At 37.2% G+C, this 17436-nt stretch overlaps 3 protein-coding genes across 5 annotated transcripts in view; 1 reads left to right on the top strand and 2 right to left on the bottom strand.

Annotated features, from left to right (window-relative positions):
* The window catches only part of ORC1 (origin recognition complex subunit 1), a 31321-nt gene extending 20454 nt beyond the window's left edge, over positions 1 to 10867 (bottom strand). The window contains exons 1-5 of the mRNA XM_054979244.1: positions 10749 to 10867; positions 10453 to 10546; positions 9189 to 9316; positions 7728 to 7894; positions 977 to 1343 (exon numbers count right to left, since the gene is read on the bottom strand). Coding sequence (XP_054835219.1) covers positions 977 to 1343; positions 7728 to 7894; positions 9189 to 9316; positions 10453 to 10541 — 751 coding nt within the window. The 5' untranslated portion in view covers positions 10542 to 10546; positions 10749 to 10867. The remainder of the gene's footprint in view (positions 1 to 976; positions 1344 to 7727; positions 7895 to 9188; positions 9317 to 10452; positions 10547 to 10748) is intronic.
* Positions 10868 to 11078: 211 nt separating this feature from the next.
* Positions 11079 to 14526, top strand: PRPF38A (pre-mRNA processing factor 38A). The gene is made up of 10 exons (XM_054980059.1): positions 11079 to 11295; positions 11459 to 11618; positions 12081 to 12202; positions 12566 to 12651; positions 12848 to 12958; positions 13123 to 13235; positions 13340 to 13366; positions 13439 to 13536; positions 13936 to 13984; positions 14230 to 14526. Exons 1-10 carry the CDS (start codon positions 11166 to 11168, stop codon positions 14270 to 14272), a joined length of 939 nt encoding a protein of 312 aa, XP_054836034.1. The 5' UTR covers positions 11079 to 11165; the 3' UTR covers positions 14273 to 14526.
* A 1325-nt stretch (positions 14527 to 15851) lies between these two features.
* TUT4 (terminal uridylyl transferase 4) overlaps positions 15852 to 17436 on the bottom strand; it is an 81495-nt gene continuing 79910 nt past the window's right edge. For all 3 annotated transcript variants that reach the window (XM_054980056.1, XM_054980055.1, XM_054980057.1), the window contains 2 exons: positions 17104 to 17283; positions 15852 to 16356 (listed from right to left, as the gene is read on the bottom strand). In XM_054980056.1, coding sequence (XP_054836031.1) covers positions 16265 to 16356; positions 17104 to 17283 — 272 coding nt within the window. In that variant the 3' untranslated portion in view covers positions 15852 to 16264. The remainder of the gene's footprint in view (positions 16357 to 17103; positions 17284 to 17436) is intronic.

The raw sequence follows: 17436 nt of genomic DNA, 5'->3' as shown, positions 1-17436 counted from the left end.
ACAGAGCCCATCTCTCCTGCATTCATCTGTAGACACCCTTATCTTTATCAAAGAGAGACAAGTTACAGCGATAAGTGTATTTGCAAATCCCATACAACTAGGTCTGTTTTTGTCCTCTCAGTGTACAAGGACAGAGTCTAATCTGAGACAGATTCCAGGCCACAATGTATAGACATACTGATAGTTCTATTAGTAATGCAACTGGAATTTAAGATAAGAGACCAACACTACTCTCAGCCCCACCACAAATTAATAGTTATAAATACATTGCTCTTACAAAAAGGATTTAGGAACATATTATATCCCTCCAACAATTTATAGTGGTAAAAAGATGTCCAAATTGAGAAGCTAAGACACATGCTAGATTTAAATCCAGGGCCCCTCCCTCACACTATTCCTTTACATTTTACTGACTAGCTCAGAAGATTGAGATATGTTCATTCAGAGGCCTCAGCTTGCACAATTGTAGCATAGTTGCCTTCAGCATAAAAACACAATGTTAGCTACAGCTCTTCCTGAAAGTATGATCATTTATGCTCAGGCCAGAGTAGATGCCTGATACGAAGAGCAGGTTGAAATTACTGGTATCTCCCATTCAAGGATTTCAGGTGGCTTGGTTCACAATCAGAACTCATGTTAATATTTAATTCCTGATAGCCAGAAAAAAATACTGTACCAGTATCTAGTAAGTGAGGCAAAACCCACATTACAACTTTTTATAACATGCATTCCTCCATAGGAATTGTTCTAGAGAACTTGTGTGTAGGGGGGAGGGAAGGCTGTGGAAAGCAGCTCTCATCAACTACAAATTTGTGCTGAAGGAAAAATACTGGTTTTGAGATTGCAGCATCCAAGACAGTCTTGGAAGAGTTATTCATAAACTATCCTTTTGAAGATCAGATAACCTACTTCCAGTTTCCAGAGCCATCAGACCCACTATGAGAAAACAGTAGCATGTGTTTAAGTGCATACGTACTATTCAGCTCTAATTTCTTCTTCACTGCTGTGGTGTTAGTGCCATCAGCTACTCTTCGGGAATGTCTTTCCTTAGACAGAGATGACTTGGAGTTTGAATGTTTTGATTCTATTTCCATCCCATTCTGTCTGCTTCGAGTCACCCTCCCTGTTTTTGCTTCCGAGCAAGTAGTGCGTGAGGGTGTCACTTGGTATTCAGTTGTAAAGCTCATGGCATTACTCTTCATTTTCACAGAGTCTTTCAGCTCTGCCAATAAGCTAGGTGGCAAAGGTTTAAATTTTTTGCCATTCCAAGATTCCCTTACAAAGAGCATCTCTTCATTCTCTAGCACAGCAGGAAGCTCTTCACATGGTGACAGTGGTATAACCTGAAAAGGAAGCAAAACACCAGATGTTTATACTTTGTTAGAACATACTATTTATATTATAAATAGTACTTCAATGTTCTAATTAGATATCAGACTTTAACCTAGCCTTCAGTACCATGTTAAACCTCTCAAATAAATCTGTGCAATCCTAAGAAGAGTTACTCCACTCTTTGCCCATTGACTTCAATAGGCTTAGACTGGATTACTCTGTTTAGGATTGCTGTTAGTGTCTGTAGTTTTAATTTCTAACACATTACAAAGCCAAGACACTGTCTTAAAAACATAATTCAGGGGGGCGTGGCTTCGGCTCCAAGGGAGAAGGAAGCTTGGAAAGTTAGCTCCAACCCTCCCCACCTTAAAGCCTCAAAATAAATCATAACAGAAAGAAATATGAGCAAACAAAACCTTGAGAAGAAAAAAATGAAGGCAAACACTTCAAAAAAGCGTCAGGAATTCTTCCCAGCCTTGCAGCAAGCAACAGAGAAGAAAAGTGCAACATCTAAAATGGCTGCTGAAAACAGCAAGGGTAATAAACTTGCTGAAAACAGCAAGGGTAATAAACAGCAATAAACTACCTAACAGATTTACTTAGAGCACCAGGTTTTATTTCTTCAGATACTACTAAATATATTGCCGCTCCTGCAGCCTATTTTTACTTTCTTGAATCCAGTAACTCCAGAAGGGCATTTACTTTAGCTAGAAGTACTTTAGCTACCCTCTGCCGTTCTGGAAGGAAAGTTTAAAGCTGTCCCTTACTCTCTTAGGCTTTGTTCCTGTCCCCTAAGAGAAATTGACTCAATGGAGCGCATCGTCTTTAACTGCCCAAATCATAGTAAAATTAGAGCGGAAACCATCAGTCCATTAGTAGAAAGATTCCCTGGAAGTTCAAATAAATCAAACTTGATTATCTTTTGTCTGATCAGAATCACCAGACAACACGTCAAGTAGCAAGATTCTGTGCCCAGGTCTACAAGCAACGTAAATCTCATAAGGCAGACTGAATGTATTTTAACCTTTTAAACAACTAATTTATGATGATCTTATTTTTTTACTCTTATATTTATTCATTGTTCTTCCCCTGTATCCAGTATCAACTGTTTTTAAACTGATTTGCAAATGGTTTTATATGTACTGGTCGCAGACTGTAATAATAAACTTGACTTGACTTGAACTACCCAACTTATCTAGCTCAGCAGACCCAATACTAGCCAGAATGCTTGCTCAATTGGAGCAAAAAATTATGAATAAAGTCTCAACTATTCTTCAACCCTTTGAGGGACAACTTGTTGAAATAAAATTGGCTATAGACAAAGTAGCACAAAAGGCTAATCGTGCCCTTATATTAAGCAATTCACTGCAATCTGAAATAGCTATTTTACAACAAGAAAATAAACAGCTACAAGAAAGACTATTACAATTGGAAATCCAGACAAAACAATCTAACCTTAAATTCAGAAATTTTGATGAGAAGATATCTGATAATGCAGATCTACCTTCCTTTTTAGAATCATGGCTGTCACAGCATTTACAACTTGAAAAGGGAGCAACTCCTGTAATCACCAAGGCTTTTCGCCTGGGGTCACAAAATAATCCAAAGTATAATAAACCAAGAGATATATTAGCCACAATCCCAGACTGGAAGACAAGGAGCAAAATACTAGAAGTAGCAAGAAATAAAGGATCAATCCCTTACAAAGGGACAAATATTCAAATACTTACAGACTTGCCATCCACAATATTAAAGAAAAGAACTCAGATCTACAACAGAAGCATTGATAAAAGCCCAAATAAAATATAAATGGACTAATTATACACATTTCAAGTAAAAATACAAGATACAATCTACCAAGTTTTAGATCAGGAAGCTGGAAAGACATTACTGCAAGATCTTTGCATTGAGACTTTTTCAATCAGAGATAGAATATCACAGAAAAGAAAAATGCTCAGTTCGTTATCACCCTTTAAGGAAAAAAAGACCCAAGCAAGACACATTTAACAAGAAAGAAAAAAACAGACTGAAATGTTAAAATCCAAGTTGATAGCAAACTAAAATATCCTGTAAAATGTTATGACTGTAAAATGCATATATGTACTATCAGATTAGATGCATGGTAGGGAGGGAATGGAGCTCACAGACAGGGCCTCCAGTTATTTACAGTTCTCCAAGTTGGTAGTAGTAGGCCAAATAGTCTATAGGGGGTTACTCTTGGGCTATAGAGAACTGTCATTAAGCAACTTAATTAATCCAATTTAAATAGCACTATTTAGTTAAGTAAGAGGGGACAGAGGGAGAGGGGAGGGGAAAGGGGGTTAATTTAGCAAGGTTTATAAGGGTTACAATAATGAGTATATATTATCGTTGTTGGTTCTTCTATTAATATCTGTAATCGATGGGTAAAAGGTTTGACTTCATAATAATACTTATTTAATCATTATTATATATATTGAAAATACCTTCCTAACAGTATTTTTATTAATCTAATCATTATCAAAGTAGTTCAGTCGTCTATGTTTATGATATAAATCCTCTATAATAAGGTTAAGATTTAAGTTATTTAATATATCAACCTTTAATGGAAATCCAATTTGAAATACTCATTTGTAAGAAAATTCATGGTTACAAGGGCATGTAAATTATTATTAATATGTAACAGAAAATTTCTTAGTTATCAATGTTTAATGACTTTCTCTCAATATTGTAACTATTAATGTGCATAATTAAATAAAAACTAAAAAAAAACATAATTCAAACAGTTAATCCTCTGAACATGGAAATATTCAACAAAACATAACAGAAAATTGAAACTCACAGCTTTAGAATTAACTTTTTGAGTTTGATACATTCTCACACTGTATCTCAAGGTGTTACCCAAATAAATAAATCTTGGCCAAATAGTTCTGCATACGTCTTCATGCCAAGATAGTTCTGAAGAAAAAGATAATGCATATTTGCATTGTAACAGACATCACACTAGACGAGTATCTGAACCTTTACAGTGTCAAGAACAGACCATTAGGTGTGAGGTCTCGTTTTTCGCTGTGGAAACATGGGCTTGGGAAGGTTTACTATCTTTTCACCAGGCCTGTAAAGTGGAGAAGTTCTGACAGGTGTATGGTGGTTGAGGTGGGAGGACCCCGCTTCTTCAATCGGCCTTCTGCCAGGGGGAAACACTGCCCCCTGTTTGTATAACATCTATCAGTTCACCACCTGCCCCACAGGTTTTAATGAGGGAAGGACAATATGAGTCCAGAAGATAAATATAATAAATAAATAAATAAATTAGTACAAATACACACTGATCTAGATGCTAGCTAAAATACAGATGAGATTGAAAAAATACTTAATACACCGTCTGGCTCACACATGGACGGCCTTGAACCAGTTACAATGACAGATCTTAACAGGATCCTGACATCTATGAAAGCCACTACTTGTGCACTGGATCTTTGCCCATCTTGACTCAAGTAAGCACCACAAAAGTGAACCACCAAGGTCTATTGTAATTAACTCAAGGCACCTTCCCCTAGCCGCTCAAACAGGCAGTTATGTCCACTAATTAAAAAACCATGCCTAGACAAAAAATGATGTGGTTATTTATCACACAGCCTCTAATCTGCCCTTTCTGGGCAAAGTGGTTGAGAGAACAGTAGCTGACCCGATCTTCTTGGATAACTCTAGCATTCTGGACCCTTTTCAATCTGGATTTAGTGGATGATCTCCATCTGAATATAGATAAAGGCCATGCCTTCTTTTTGCTCCTCTTGGATCTATCTGCAGCCTTTGACACAGTAGATCATGCCATACTGTTGAGGCATTTAGAAACAAAAATAGACATCAAAGGATATGCTTTGGACTGGTGTAAACCATTTCTCATGGAACATCATCAAAGGGTTGCCATCAGAGATCAGGTATCTCCAGAATTGGAAACTATCTTGCGGGGTTCCATAGGGCGCAGTCTTATCTCCCATGTTATTCAACCTCTATGTAAAGTCTTTAGGAGAACTCATTCACAGCTATTGGCGTGGGATGTCATCAATATGCAGATGACACCCAACTCTATATCTCACTATCCAGGTCCCCACAGGATGCAGTCAAAATCTTGGATCACTGCCTGATAGTTGTGGTCAAATGACTGAAAATGAAAAAAACTGAAATTGAACCCAGACAAGATGGAAGTGATGCTTGTTGGGAAGGCAGATCTTGAAGAACATTGCACTCCCCACTTCTGATGGAGTTCGTCTGACCTTTGCAGACTCGGTTAAGAGGGGGCTTACTGGATCCAGCTCTACTACTAGAAAAGCAAGTTAAGGCAGCTGCAAAAAATGCTTTCTACAACCTCACTCTAGCCTGGAAGATGGCTTCCTACCTCAACATGGCCAACCTGGCCACCTGGATCCATGCTATGGTAACATCAAGACTTGACTACTGTAATACACTACGCATAGGTTTCTCACTCCAATTGGCGCAAAACTCTGTGGCTCAGCTGTTACCAGAAACAAGCAGGAGCATGAATATCACTCCCATCCTGCAGTCACTCCATTGGCTACCTATCAGTTACCATGCTTAGTTCAAGGTATTGGTTATCACATGCAAAGCTCTTCTCAGCATACCTGAGGTCCAGCATACCTACGGGACCACCACTCTCCCTATGTACCTCCACGGCTGCTTCACTCCTCTGAACAGGGTCTCCTGCAGGTGCCATCAACAGCTGCCCTTACACATGCTTTCTCTGTGGTGGCCCCTACCCTGTGGAATGGCCTGCCTGAGAGCCCCCACTCTCCTGGTTTTCTGCAAATGATGCAAAAGGGCTTTTTACTCAGATATGAGGGCTGTATTGTAGGGAAGGGGGGTCTCAGATGCTTCACTAATGAGTTAGGGACCATAGACTTCATCCCTGTTACCTTATATTTTATCTGTTGCTTTAAGTATGTGCTCCTATGTGCTACCTGTGCTTCAAATACGATCCTACTGGGTAGTTATATGTTGTCTAACGTTAGTCCTAGAATTGTTTATGCTCTGTTTCAACACTTCTTCAACTCTGTATTGGATTCTTGCTAATGTTACATCTTTGTAAACTTGTATTTATTTACCCTGTGGCATTGTTTATGGAAATGTCCTTGATATTGATTGTAGTAATCTCACACTATGTAATCCGCCTTGAGTCACAGTGAGAAAGGCGTACTATAAATGATATAAATAAGTATCAGCGATGGAGTTTCTAGCTATAAAGATTAGACAAGACGCAAGGATCAAAGGAATAGAAGTGGATGACAGAATTTAAAATGAAAAGTTATGACGTGGTTCTAAGAGTTTTGGATCCACAAAAATTGTTACAGTATGTAATAAAACATACTGACAAATCTGGATTCTTTTCAGGATAGAAAATCAACTGGAAGATGACAAGAATGATAACATTTTTAAAACAATAACAACAAGATATTTAATATGTAGTAACGATGGAGCACATAATGGAGTTGTGAAACAGATTAGTTATGAAATATGAAACTTAAAATGTTGAATGTAAGTGTACCAGTATAAGTATCATAAGTATTTTATAGATACGAGTGTTAAACATTTTTAATGAAGATGTTATGGAGAAACATTACCTGTTTTGTATATTATGTTATATGTAATTATTTTATATTTATATAATCATGTTATATAATCCATTTTTTCTTTCTGTATTCCCTCTATTCTATAACTTTGTTTCTTAAAATAAAAAAAAATTAAAAAGGAGTTACTCAAAACCAGTACTGTGATAAATTGCGAGTTCCAAGTTAATAGCTCATTTTAGCTGCAGTGACAGAAACAGCAATCTGAAACAATGCAGCTCATGTGACATCCCAACAGTGAAATTTTATGCAGTTACTCCAGTCTAAGCCCACACATAGGATTATACTGTAAACCTTGAGGGAAACAAAGATGCTTAGTACAGAAAATTGCTGGCCCACATGTTGCACTGAGGTTTTAGCTCTTGAACTTCTCCAAGAACACTGCATGGAAGTGTTACTACCAGTTCTGCTCTGCTAATGTCATTCAAGCCCTCCCTTACAGTGTTACTGTGCTACAGCAGTGAACTTGTATTTTCTGAAACATCAGCAATTAAGTCAGAAGTTCTGTTATCAAAGACACTAGTTCTACAGGAATATTTACACCCATTTCTATTAGTAGTGTGCCCACACAACACGTTTATAATCAACAAATCTGAGGAATGAAAAATAAATGGAACAGTGCTTCATGCAGAAAGCCAGCTTCAGACTTTAAGACCTTTGGAAAGACAGTTTACGGATCACAAGAATCAAACATCACCATACAAATGTATTATAAATTTCAGAACCAGAAATTCTCTCTTCCTTTCTTACATAAGAGTAATATATACATACTGTGACATTACTAATGATGGCTGTAACAAGGATGTCTGTATCCCATTCAGCATTTTCATTCAAAAATATCTCCTGAGAGTTCTTTTTTCCTGAAGTTATTAATTGATTGAGAGGTATTTTTTCAATATGAGAAAACCACTGAACAACTGCATGTTTTTCCTGAGTACCTGACGGAGAAAAAAAAACCCAATTAAATTTTGCACTAGTAAAAACACTAAAAGCACTTTAGCTTAGCAATGATTTCTTCACAAAATTTGGATGGTCTGTAGCAGCGTTTCTCAAATTTTTCACTTCCAGTGAACTTCTAAATAAACAGTCTGCTAAAGAACCACTGTGCTTTTTGCCACATTTGTGGGTGCAGAGAATTTTGAGACACTTTCTTAGGATACAGTCTTTTCAAGTGAAGGGCTGGCCATATTTTGTTGGGCTCACCCAAACTGTGTGGCCCGAGATTGCATGATAGGACACATTCCAACATTCTCTTATAGCTTTATATTTTGCAGGATAATTAGTTATGGTGGACAGACACACTGTCGTTCAGGATTGACTGCCCATTGTTACCAGGCATTAATACCCTCTATATGAGTATCTAAAATGGTCCAGAAACTACAGTAGGGTAAAACAAGTGGTGGCTAGACTGCTAAAAGGCACTGGCCTAAACAAACATACTGCTCCAGAACTGATTCAACTGGTTTTCTATTGGAAAGCACACACAGCCCATGAAAGTACCCTGGGATTCAATTTGAAAACACATAAGCTTATGTGGCTGTTATACGTTACTATTGTTATTGTTAAAGAATGGCTGTATGCTGTTGAACTGTAGAGTTTCAGGGACCTATGTCTCTGCTTAGTGCATCACAAGATCCTTGTGCTATTTAATTAAATTTGCTTTAGCAGAACCATTTGTAGGAGACAGGGCAAGCGTATGTCCTCCGTCATCCCCGAGTGTTCAATAACGGGTGGGGTTTGAATGAAGCAGAAGACTGAACACTGTTCATTCTGGTTCCTAGACCAGTGGTTGTCAAACCACTAAAATAATAATAAAATAATAATGAAATAATAATGAAAGCTCCTTGTTAATGCTTGTAAGACTTGTACTTTACAAAAAAGGAATAAAGATTTCTATTGAACATTTTAGGAGAGAAGGAAAAAAAACAGACTGATAATGAATGTATTGTTTTATAAGGAAAAAGAACACAGAAATGGTTATTAATTGTCTATCTATAAAGTTCTACACAGAGTTAATTCCTATATTATCTTTATTTTGCTTGTCCTAGAGTCTTGTGAAATTTGTTTAGAATTAAAGCCTTAATAAGTAGCCCCTGACCTTTATAAGGTCAGAAATATTGCATAATTTGTCTATGCTTCAAACCTCTTTTTATATTATCTAAAGAGATGAGACTCCTTAACTAGCATTGGAAAAACAACCAGGCAATTAAAAGGAAGATTCAGAAAACTTACCATCTTCATATAATTTTAGGAGTCTTGCCACAAGGATCTGGTCTGTATTCTCCTTTTCTATTAAAATAAACTCCCCAGGGAATATGCTGGTTTCAGTTGCATTTTTTCCTGATTTGACAGATATCCCCCTAGAAAATGATGATTATAAATGCTTTCCACATTTCTTACAATTAAGGGATACTGTCAAAGTTACCAAATGCAATTTCTAATTTGTTTCCATATCATTCAAACCCATACATCCCTTCCAAATGATTTGGTTCACTTCCCACAGTAATTAACTACGAATAAGCCAAGGTTTTAATTGTACTTAAGTACAAGCACAATATCTAGGTATATGAAGAAACTAATACATTTGTATTTTTTTAAAAAAATTGATGTAATCACTGAAGTAGTTTGTGGTTATACTTACTGAAGTTATTATCTATAGCGTTTATGTATGATAATTTTAGAGGCTGCAGAACAAGAAGCTATGCAGCCTTCTTTAACAAAACTAGTTAATACTGATGAACAGCTTAAGGCAGGAAATTAAGAACACCAAAATCAAATGAATCACAAGGCTGAAGTGTTAATGTTAAAACCCATTCTCCATCTCTTCTGTGATCTTCATTCTTCCACCCTTGCATCTTCAAAGGCATCATGACTCTGCATTACCTCTTACTCCTGGAACTCCCTCAAGTAATGTCTACATGATACTACCTCTTTCTTCAAAACCCTTTCCCAAAATTCACCTTTGCCATGAAGCCTTTGGCTTAATCCTAGGCCTCATTCACCATTGCAACTAAGGACTGGTTAAAGTATCATGAAAACCAGGTGGGAAAAAAGTAACATGGAGTGCTCTCCTTCAGACTGCAGGAGGAGGATCACATTTTGGAATGCTCTCTTAGTTTAACCTTCCTGCAAATAGAAAGGTAGCACAGCAAGTTAGGCATAGATCCGCTATCCTTACTGTGCCAGTTTTCTGCTTGAGTGATTTTTCAGTCTAACTAACAATTCAAAGGAGGAATCCAATCTACAATCCAAAGGAATGCAATCCATACTACTACTTCATGTTATGCAGAAGCACAAGTAACTGATCAAAACTCATATTATTTTCATTACCCTCACCCCATCTGCTTCCACTCTGTGTCAAATTGTACACAGATCCTCTTTCATTTATTATTCTGTAATAACTAGCACTATATTATGATACCAACCATTCCTACACCAAACACAGACTTAATTCATTATCCATTTTACTGTGTTATTTATCTATTCTGGTACAAACCTATAATGCGAGATCTGCAGTTGTCCGTCAAAAGAGATGGCTCTTCCAAACCAAGAGTAGATGCGTTTACCCGGATTCCTTAGGTTCATGTTTCCTGTGAAGCAAAACGAAATCATTTGTATGCACATGTACAAACAGTTGCAAAGAGACGAGAAAGAGAATAAACTGCTTATGGCAAAGCAGCCCGTTTCGTGAATGCTACACCGGTCTATTACCCACTGGGTTCATCAGAGAAGAGGCAGAAGAGCCGGGGCCCGGCTTCCACTTGCAACGTTCCAGGAAAAGTTCGCACTCACTTTTTCTATGTGCTCTTTAATTCCTTGACCTCAGGCCCAGCTCCAGCTGCAGCACCTCGCCCGCCTGCAACAAAAACGCGCTCCTTGGACTAAAGGACCTTACAAGAGATTCGATGGGGTACACGACGAGCTTCCTGTCAGGATGAAACTTCCCGCCAAACTGAACTCATCCCGCCCCGGAACAAGGAACTAGCGTTGCGCTTCCGCCATGTTTGTTTCTGGCCCAACGAAGTCTGGAAAGCGCAACTCGTTTGTCCGCCCCCAAAATGACAGGAAGGAAGCGTCAAAGTTCAATTTGGAAGGGAGAGACTTCTGAAGCGGAAGCGGAAAGCAGCGAGTTGGTCCTCCTCAACACTAGTCCGATTCTTCCGTTATCATTTCTTGCTCTTTTTTTCAGTCTTAGTTCTGGGCCAGACAATGGCAAACAGGACAGTAAAGGATGCGCATAGCATCCACGGCACCAATCCTCAATACCTGGTAGAGAAGATTATCCGCACTCGCATCTATGAGTCCAAATATTGGAAGGAAGAATGCTTCGGTTTGACTGGTACGGTTTGGCTGGCTATTAGGGGAACGGGGATTAGGAGCAGTGTGTCGGGAAAAGGAACCTGAAAATAGGCTGGGCAGGTAATGAGATGAGGGCCCCACTGTGCACATTATAAGATACTAACTACATTTGTATGCCTCGCTTCCTATGATTCCTATTTCAGCCGAACTGGTTGTGGATAAAGCTATGGAACTGAGGTACGTTGGTGGAGTTTATGGTGGAAATATCAAGCCAACGCCATTCTTATGTTTAACTCTGAAGATGTTACAGATACAACCTGAAAAAGATATCATTGTGGAATTTATCAAGAATGAAGACTTCAAGTAAGGAATTGTTTAGTCTGAACACAGAGATTAAAGGAAACGAGAATTTGTTGTATATTCCATTTTGGGGGGAAATTGAAAGTAACCAGTAACCTTTCATAGGTATTTAGCTTCACATTAGAGACTCTTTATACATTTATATTGAACATGTATCTTTATACATTTATATTCTACTGTTTCTGTCACCATGTATCTTTTTTGATGAAGTCAAAATTTTATGGACCCATCCTTTGTTTTCATTCATCCTCTTGACACTGTTCCCTCCCCAACTTCTTGCTACTGGTTATGATTTCACTGTGAATCTACTAAGTATTTTTGAATGTGCAGACTAATCTGCAGAAGCAACAAATGAAGATCCTAGTAATCATGACCACTGGTGATGTTTCATGATTTTGTATGTTAGATGACCTTGAAATAATAATGAAGCCACTCGTAACTATTTTTGTGTTTGCTAATTTTCAGATATGTGAGATTGTTGGGTGCCTTATACATGAGACTAACTGGCACTGCCATTGACTGCTACAAGTATCTTGAGCCCTTGTACAATGATTATCGAAAAATAAAAAGCCAAAATAGAAATGGGGGTAAGTGGCCTAACTTTATAATTAGGTCCCCAAAACTAGGTATTTATCAACTGCAAGCCATGTATATATAAACAGAATAAATTAGTTTTGATGCTATAGATAGGGGTGTAGTCTTGCTTCAGTATACTTGTAATCTTGGTTTCTGAAACAGCAGTTGTCTTGGAGAACATGAAGAAAAGCATGGTATCAGCAGACTACAGAGAACTGAACTATTTCTACTCTTCTTACAGTAACTTTATTTGGAAAATAGAGCTAAACAAGTTTATTATGGTATATAATTTAAACGTCACCCATTTAAAAAGTATTACTATAGAAATTAAAGCAGTTTGAATTTTAAAAGGCAGTAACTATTTTTTCTTCCAGAGTTTGAATTAATGCACGTGGATGAGTTTATTGATCAACTGCTCCACGATGAGCGTATGTGTGATATCATTTTACCTAGACTACAGGTGTGTAATCACTAACATATTAATAATAAAAACAAGACTCAGTTATCTGAAATGCTTATCTACATGCCAAGCCGTAACTAGACTTGATAAGGCAAGACCCTTACTACTTATGTGAGGCTACAGATGCATAGGATGTTGCTTTACTCGTTTGCCTACTAAACATTGCCTGCATCAAAAAGCGGTTGTTTATTTTTAGAAACGGTATGTCTTAGAAGAAGCTGAACAGCTGGAACCACGCATCAGTGCACTGGAGGAAGATATGGATGATGTGGAGTCTAGTGAGGATGAAGAAGAAGAGGATGAGAAGGTTTAAGTATTTGTGTAGCCTCCAATATTCTGGTCCTTCTGTACCCCAAAGTTCTCTCATACTAACTGTGCATGAATTTTTAGAACTAAATTTTTTGTTCCATTTTTAGAGATGTATTGAATTCAGGGTACTTTAACAAAGTGGTTTGTTTGTAATACTTTCAGATGGAAAGGGCTCCCACACCTGATCACAGGAGAAGAGGCTATAGGGATCTAGACAAACCCCGCAGATCTCCAACTCTGCGATATAGAAGAAGCCGAAGCAGATCTCCTAGAAGGTACATTTTGGGGAAATCTTTTCAATCAGTGTAATGCTAGTCCTAAAATTATGTAAGCCTAACACAATGACCTTCTTTACCTTCCCCTCCTCCTTCTGTTTTAGACGAAGCCGATCTCCAAAGAGAAGAAGGTAGGAGAGCTACTAATTTTTTTAAAAAAAATTGAATAGGCTTGATACTAATAATATCCTGTGTTCTATTAGTCCTTCTCCACGCCGGGAAAGACACCGTAGTAAGAGCCCAAGGCGACATCGAAGCAGATCCAGGGAAAGACGGCACAGATCAAGATCTAAATCTCCAGGTAGTTCTGTTTTAAGTATGAAGGAAGGATTAGTTTGTTATTTCTTTGGCAATTTTCAGTACCTAGTAGTGACACCTCCAGTTTCTGTTTGTTTATAATAGTTTCAGATAGATAGCTGTGTTGGTCGGCAGTAGAACTGCAGGATTTGAGCTGAGTGGCTCCTTAGAGACCAACAAGATTTTCAGGGTATAAACTTTCAAGACTCAAAGCTTCCTTCTTCTGCTCTACAACTGCATCGATTCAAACCTTTTACAATAGTAATTTAATTTTAGTTTTTTTATTGATACTCTCTACATAAAGTACCCTCCTTCACAATTTTGCAGTATATGAACTGGAACTTAGAAGAAATCCTATGCAGGTAATTAATCAAAGTAAGGATTTCATGTCTTATTTTAACAGGGCATCATCGTAGCCATAGGCATCGCAGTCATTCCAAGTCCCCAGAAAGGTACACACCATATTTTGCTGCTGAATGTTGTCGCAATGGCTTTATTTTTAGTAGATTTTAACCATGATAACCATCTAGTGTCAAGTTCCAAACAATTTGTGTATATTTACGTGAGTTTGTTAAAAAGTGTCCTAACTAATATACATTGATGAAATAGCGGTCATGAATGTGCAGTTCCAGTTCACTAGAATCAACACACTGAAAATTGGAATCAGAAAACTTACACATTTTTGTTGTTTTTTCAGATCTAAAAAAAGCCATAAGAAGAGTCGTCGGGGGAATGAATGACTTGGTCAGTGTATCTGAGCCAACCTTGTTTGTAGATATGCGCTCACAAGATGTGTAGCAGCTGCCGCAGCAGTAAATTTTTTAGTATTTTGGACAATGTAGTATTTGTTTTTGTCTGATATCAAGGGGAAAGTTTTCAATGTACAATCTGTTTAAATTCTTTTGAAAGCCAGTTTAAAAAGCCAACATAAGGAACTGTTTAAATTCATTTCAAGACCTGTTAATAAAATATTGTTTATTTGGCGTTTTTACAATGTTTGGTCTGATTGTTATGCAACTATTCATTTTTACAAAAGCCCAACAAACCATCAAAATACTAATAAGACTTCAGGGAATGATTTGTAAGTATGAAAGCATATTGTAATTATTATTGTAATTTCTGTATGAAAACAATCATCATTAGTACTTCATTCTACATATGTCCTGCATATGATTTTACTTCAGGCATCTTCCACGGGAGATGATGAGCTTGTGCAGTTTTCAGAAGACCGGAATGCAGAATTATAATCTAAGGGAAGCTTGGAACTTTAAAAAATAAGTCTCTTAATGCACTCCTAACCCAGATTGGCAATATAATACAAACTGACAAACTTCTGGGAACTCCCCCCCCCCCACCAACCTTTCTAGAAGGCAGCAGTGTGTAACATTGCATTCAGCATGTACGTATTTTTAAAAACACTTTATACATGTAATCCAGTCTAGATATTTCATCTCTCATTGATAATGTAGGCCTAAATTCTTTAGAGTGGGAACCAAAGGAAACAAACTTTTCAGATCAGCGCTCTGAACCACTCAACATTAACAGTAGGTTACCATGCGCAGCCTATGCAAATTTAGTAATAATTCTTGTCATACTGAATTATATTGCAACCCTAGTTTATAAGCATATGTTGGATTATATTGCTTTTTTGTGTTCTCTGTAACATTTTGGTTAACTTCAACTATAGAAGCTCAGGACAGAGGGAAAAGATGCTGTTATCCAGACTGCATATTACAGGGGTCTCAGACAGGCAGCTCATGAGCTAACAGTAGCTCATCAGCTGTTGCACTTGTGCATCCCCTAGAAAACCCAGGAAAAGACTGCAAAATGATCTGCTCTAGTTTTGTACTTTAGGCTTTTTATTTCATAGGACTCTGACAGCTTCATTTCTGTTGTTCTTCCTAGGCCATGTCTGTTTCCAGGACAGTACAAAACTTGGCAGCAGGGAAATAGCTCGGGATATTTTTCAGTACTCAAAAAATAGCTCTCATTAACAGAAAGATTGGTGACTTCGGGCATATGGTTTCACTTTAATTTGTCAAGTGAATCATCAAACATACACACCAGTCAATGTAAGGATAAGGAGGAAGTGTAAAGAATTTCAAGAAGGGGGAAAGGGTCAGCCTTCACAAACCCACAGTATTCCTCTCTACTTTTACCTCTGAAATCTGACTAAATACCTTGTGAAAGACTCATGTAAATTTGGAAAGCTTGTGTGCTCTGATAGTTAGTTCTGAAAATATATTTTATCTAGTCTGCAATTTTTAAAAGACCAACAGTACAGCCAGATGCAAACTATATACAGAAGAAAATTCTGGTTATGATTTCTAATTTTGCAATTTTATTTTTTTTCCTTTTAAAAAATTTTGGCACTACATTGTTCTGTAAAGAAGTGACAATCTTTAACACATGAAATCCCTTTCTAATTTCTTCTTAGAACAATAGGTATAAAGTCTGAACCAAAGTATGAATAAAGCTAATAGAAAATAAACAACTTAATTTTAAAAACTCTCTTTACATTTTATCAAGATAAAATAAAACATAGTTTCCCTTAAAAATAGGGTAATAAAATAGATGACATTTGTATCACACTTGTGATACTGGTAAAAACTATATTTTATATCTATGTACAAATGATACAGTTAAAAAGTTTTAAATAATCTCTTATCTAAACATGTTGCAATAAGATTTTAATCCAGAACCTGATTTCTTCCCATCCCCTTAATTAAATTTCATTTTTTCTGTTGAATAAAATTCATGTTCAAGTGTGGGTGTCCTTGAGACAGAAGAGAAAAGCGCTGGTTGTTCTGCATCAGTAAGCCAGCTAAAAGAAAATAAGTTATAATTATGTTAGCAGACAAATTGGTTAAATCAACTTAATAAACAGGTTAAAAACAAGTTTTAAAGTCCCTGTGGCTTTGCAGCAGGAATGAAGGCTTGCTGGAAAGAGACTAATGCTCAGATGCATTTAATTGTACAAAAGTTATCTCTTACTAAATCTGATTCTTGAAAGGCCCACCTTGAACAGTTTTTGTCTTAAAAGGCAATCCTGGACTTAAGACAGGTGTATTTGAAGCTATTTAGGAAACATCAGTGTAAAGAATATTTGAAGAAGTTTCATACTATGTATTTATACAATAAAAGAATAATTCCTCTATCATCAAATGGTTACAACTTCATTCGTAATCATAACAAAAACCGAAATGTGTTGTATTGATGAGAAACTAAGGAAAATTCCTTCTGCCGAAAGGTCAGATTATTTTAATTAATGATGTTAATCCTGTTTAGCTTCTACCTCATTGGGAACTCAATGGAGACAAGCTGCAATCATAAACAGCTGATGATTAATTCCCTAGTATGCCCCTAAGCCACCTGCTTAAAAGGAAGTTTCACTACATTCAGAGAGCTAAGAAATTTGTCTTTCACATCCTACTATAGATTGATTTGCAAATACTAACTTAAATCTCATTGACTGTAATGAGGCTATTTCAAGCTAAGTTGTTTAAAGGCTGCAAACCCATGTTAGTGAAAATAGAGCTGGCAAAGTTGCTTCATATAGTTGCTCTAGTACCTTGAGGGTAGAAAGTTTTGTTCAGTGGATAGCTGGCATTTCCCTGTTGCATGTAGTTCGGAGACATATTGTAAGGCCACGTCCCTCGAAGGAGAGGAAAATGGGCAGGGGCTCCATGGTCCCAAGGAACAGGAGGAGGAGGAGGGTTCATTTTACCAAACTGTCCTTGGAAGCCTTGATCTAGTATTCATTCAAAAGGGAGAAGGAGGGGAAATATAGATGACACTGTTCATCATGAAACATGAGATGAAAAGCATATCAGTAAATATCAGACTCTGTTTTTAAAATTACTAGTGCTTCTGTTTAACAATGCACAACAACTTCGTGTCTCTC

Source organism: Eublepharis macularius, chromosome 5 (assembly GCF_028583425.1).
Source record: "Eublepharis macularius isolate TG4126 chromosome 5, MPM_Emac_v1.0, whole genome shotgun sequence".
NCBI lineage: Eukaryota > Metazoa > Chordata > Lepidosauria > Squamata > Eublepharidae > Eublepharis > Eublepharis macularius.
The sequence above is the reverse complement of the archived record's forward strand: the minus strand, read 5'-3'. Positions and strand labels throughout refer to the sequence as shown.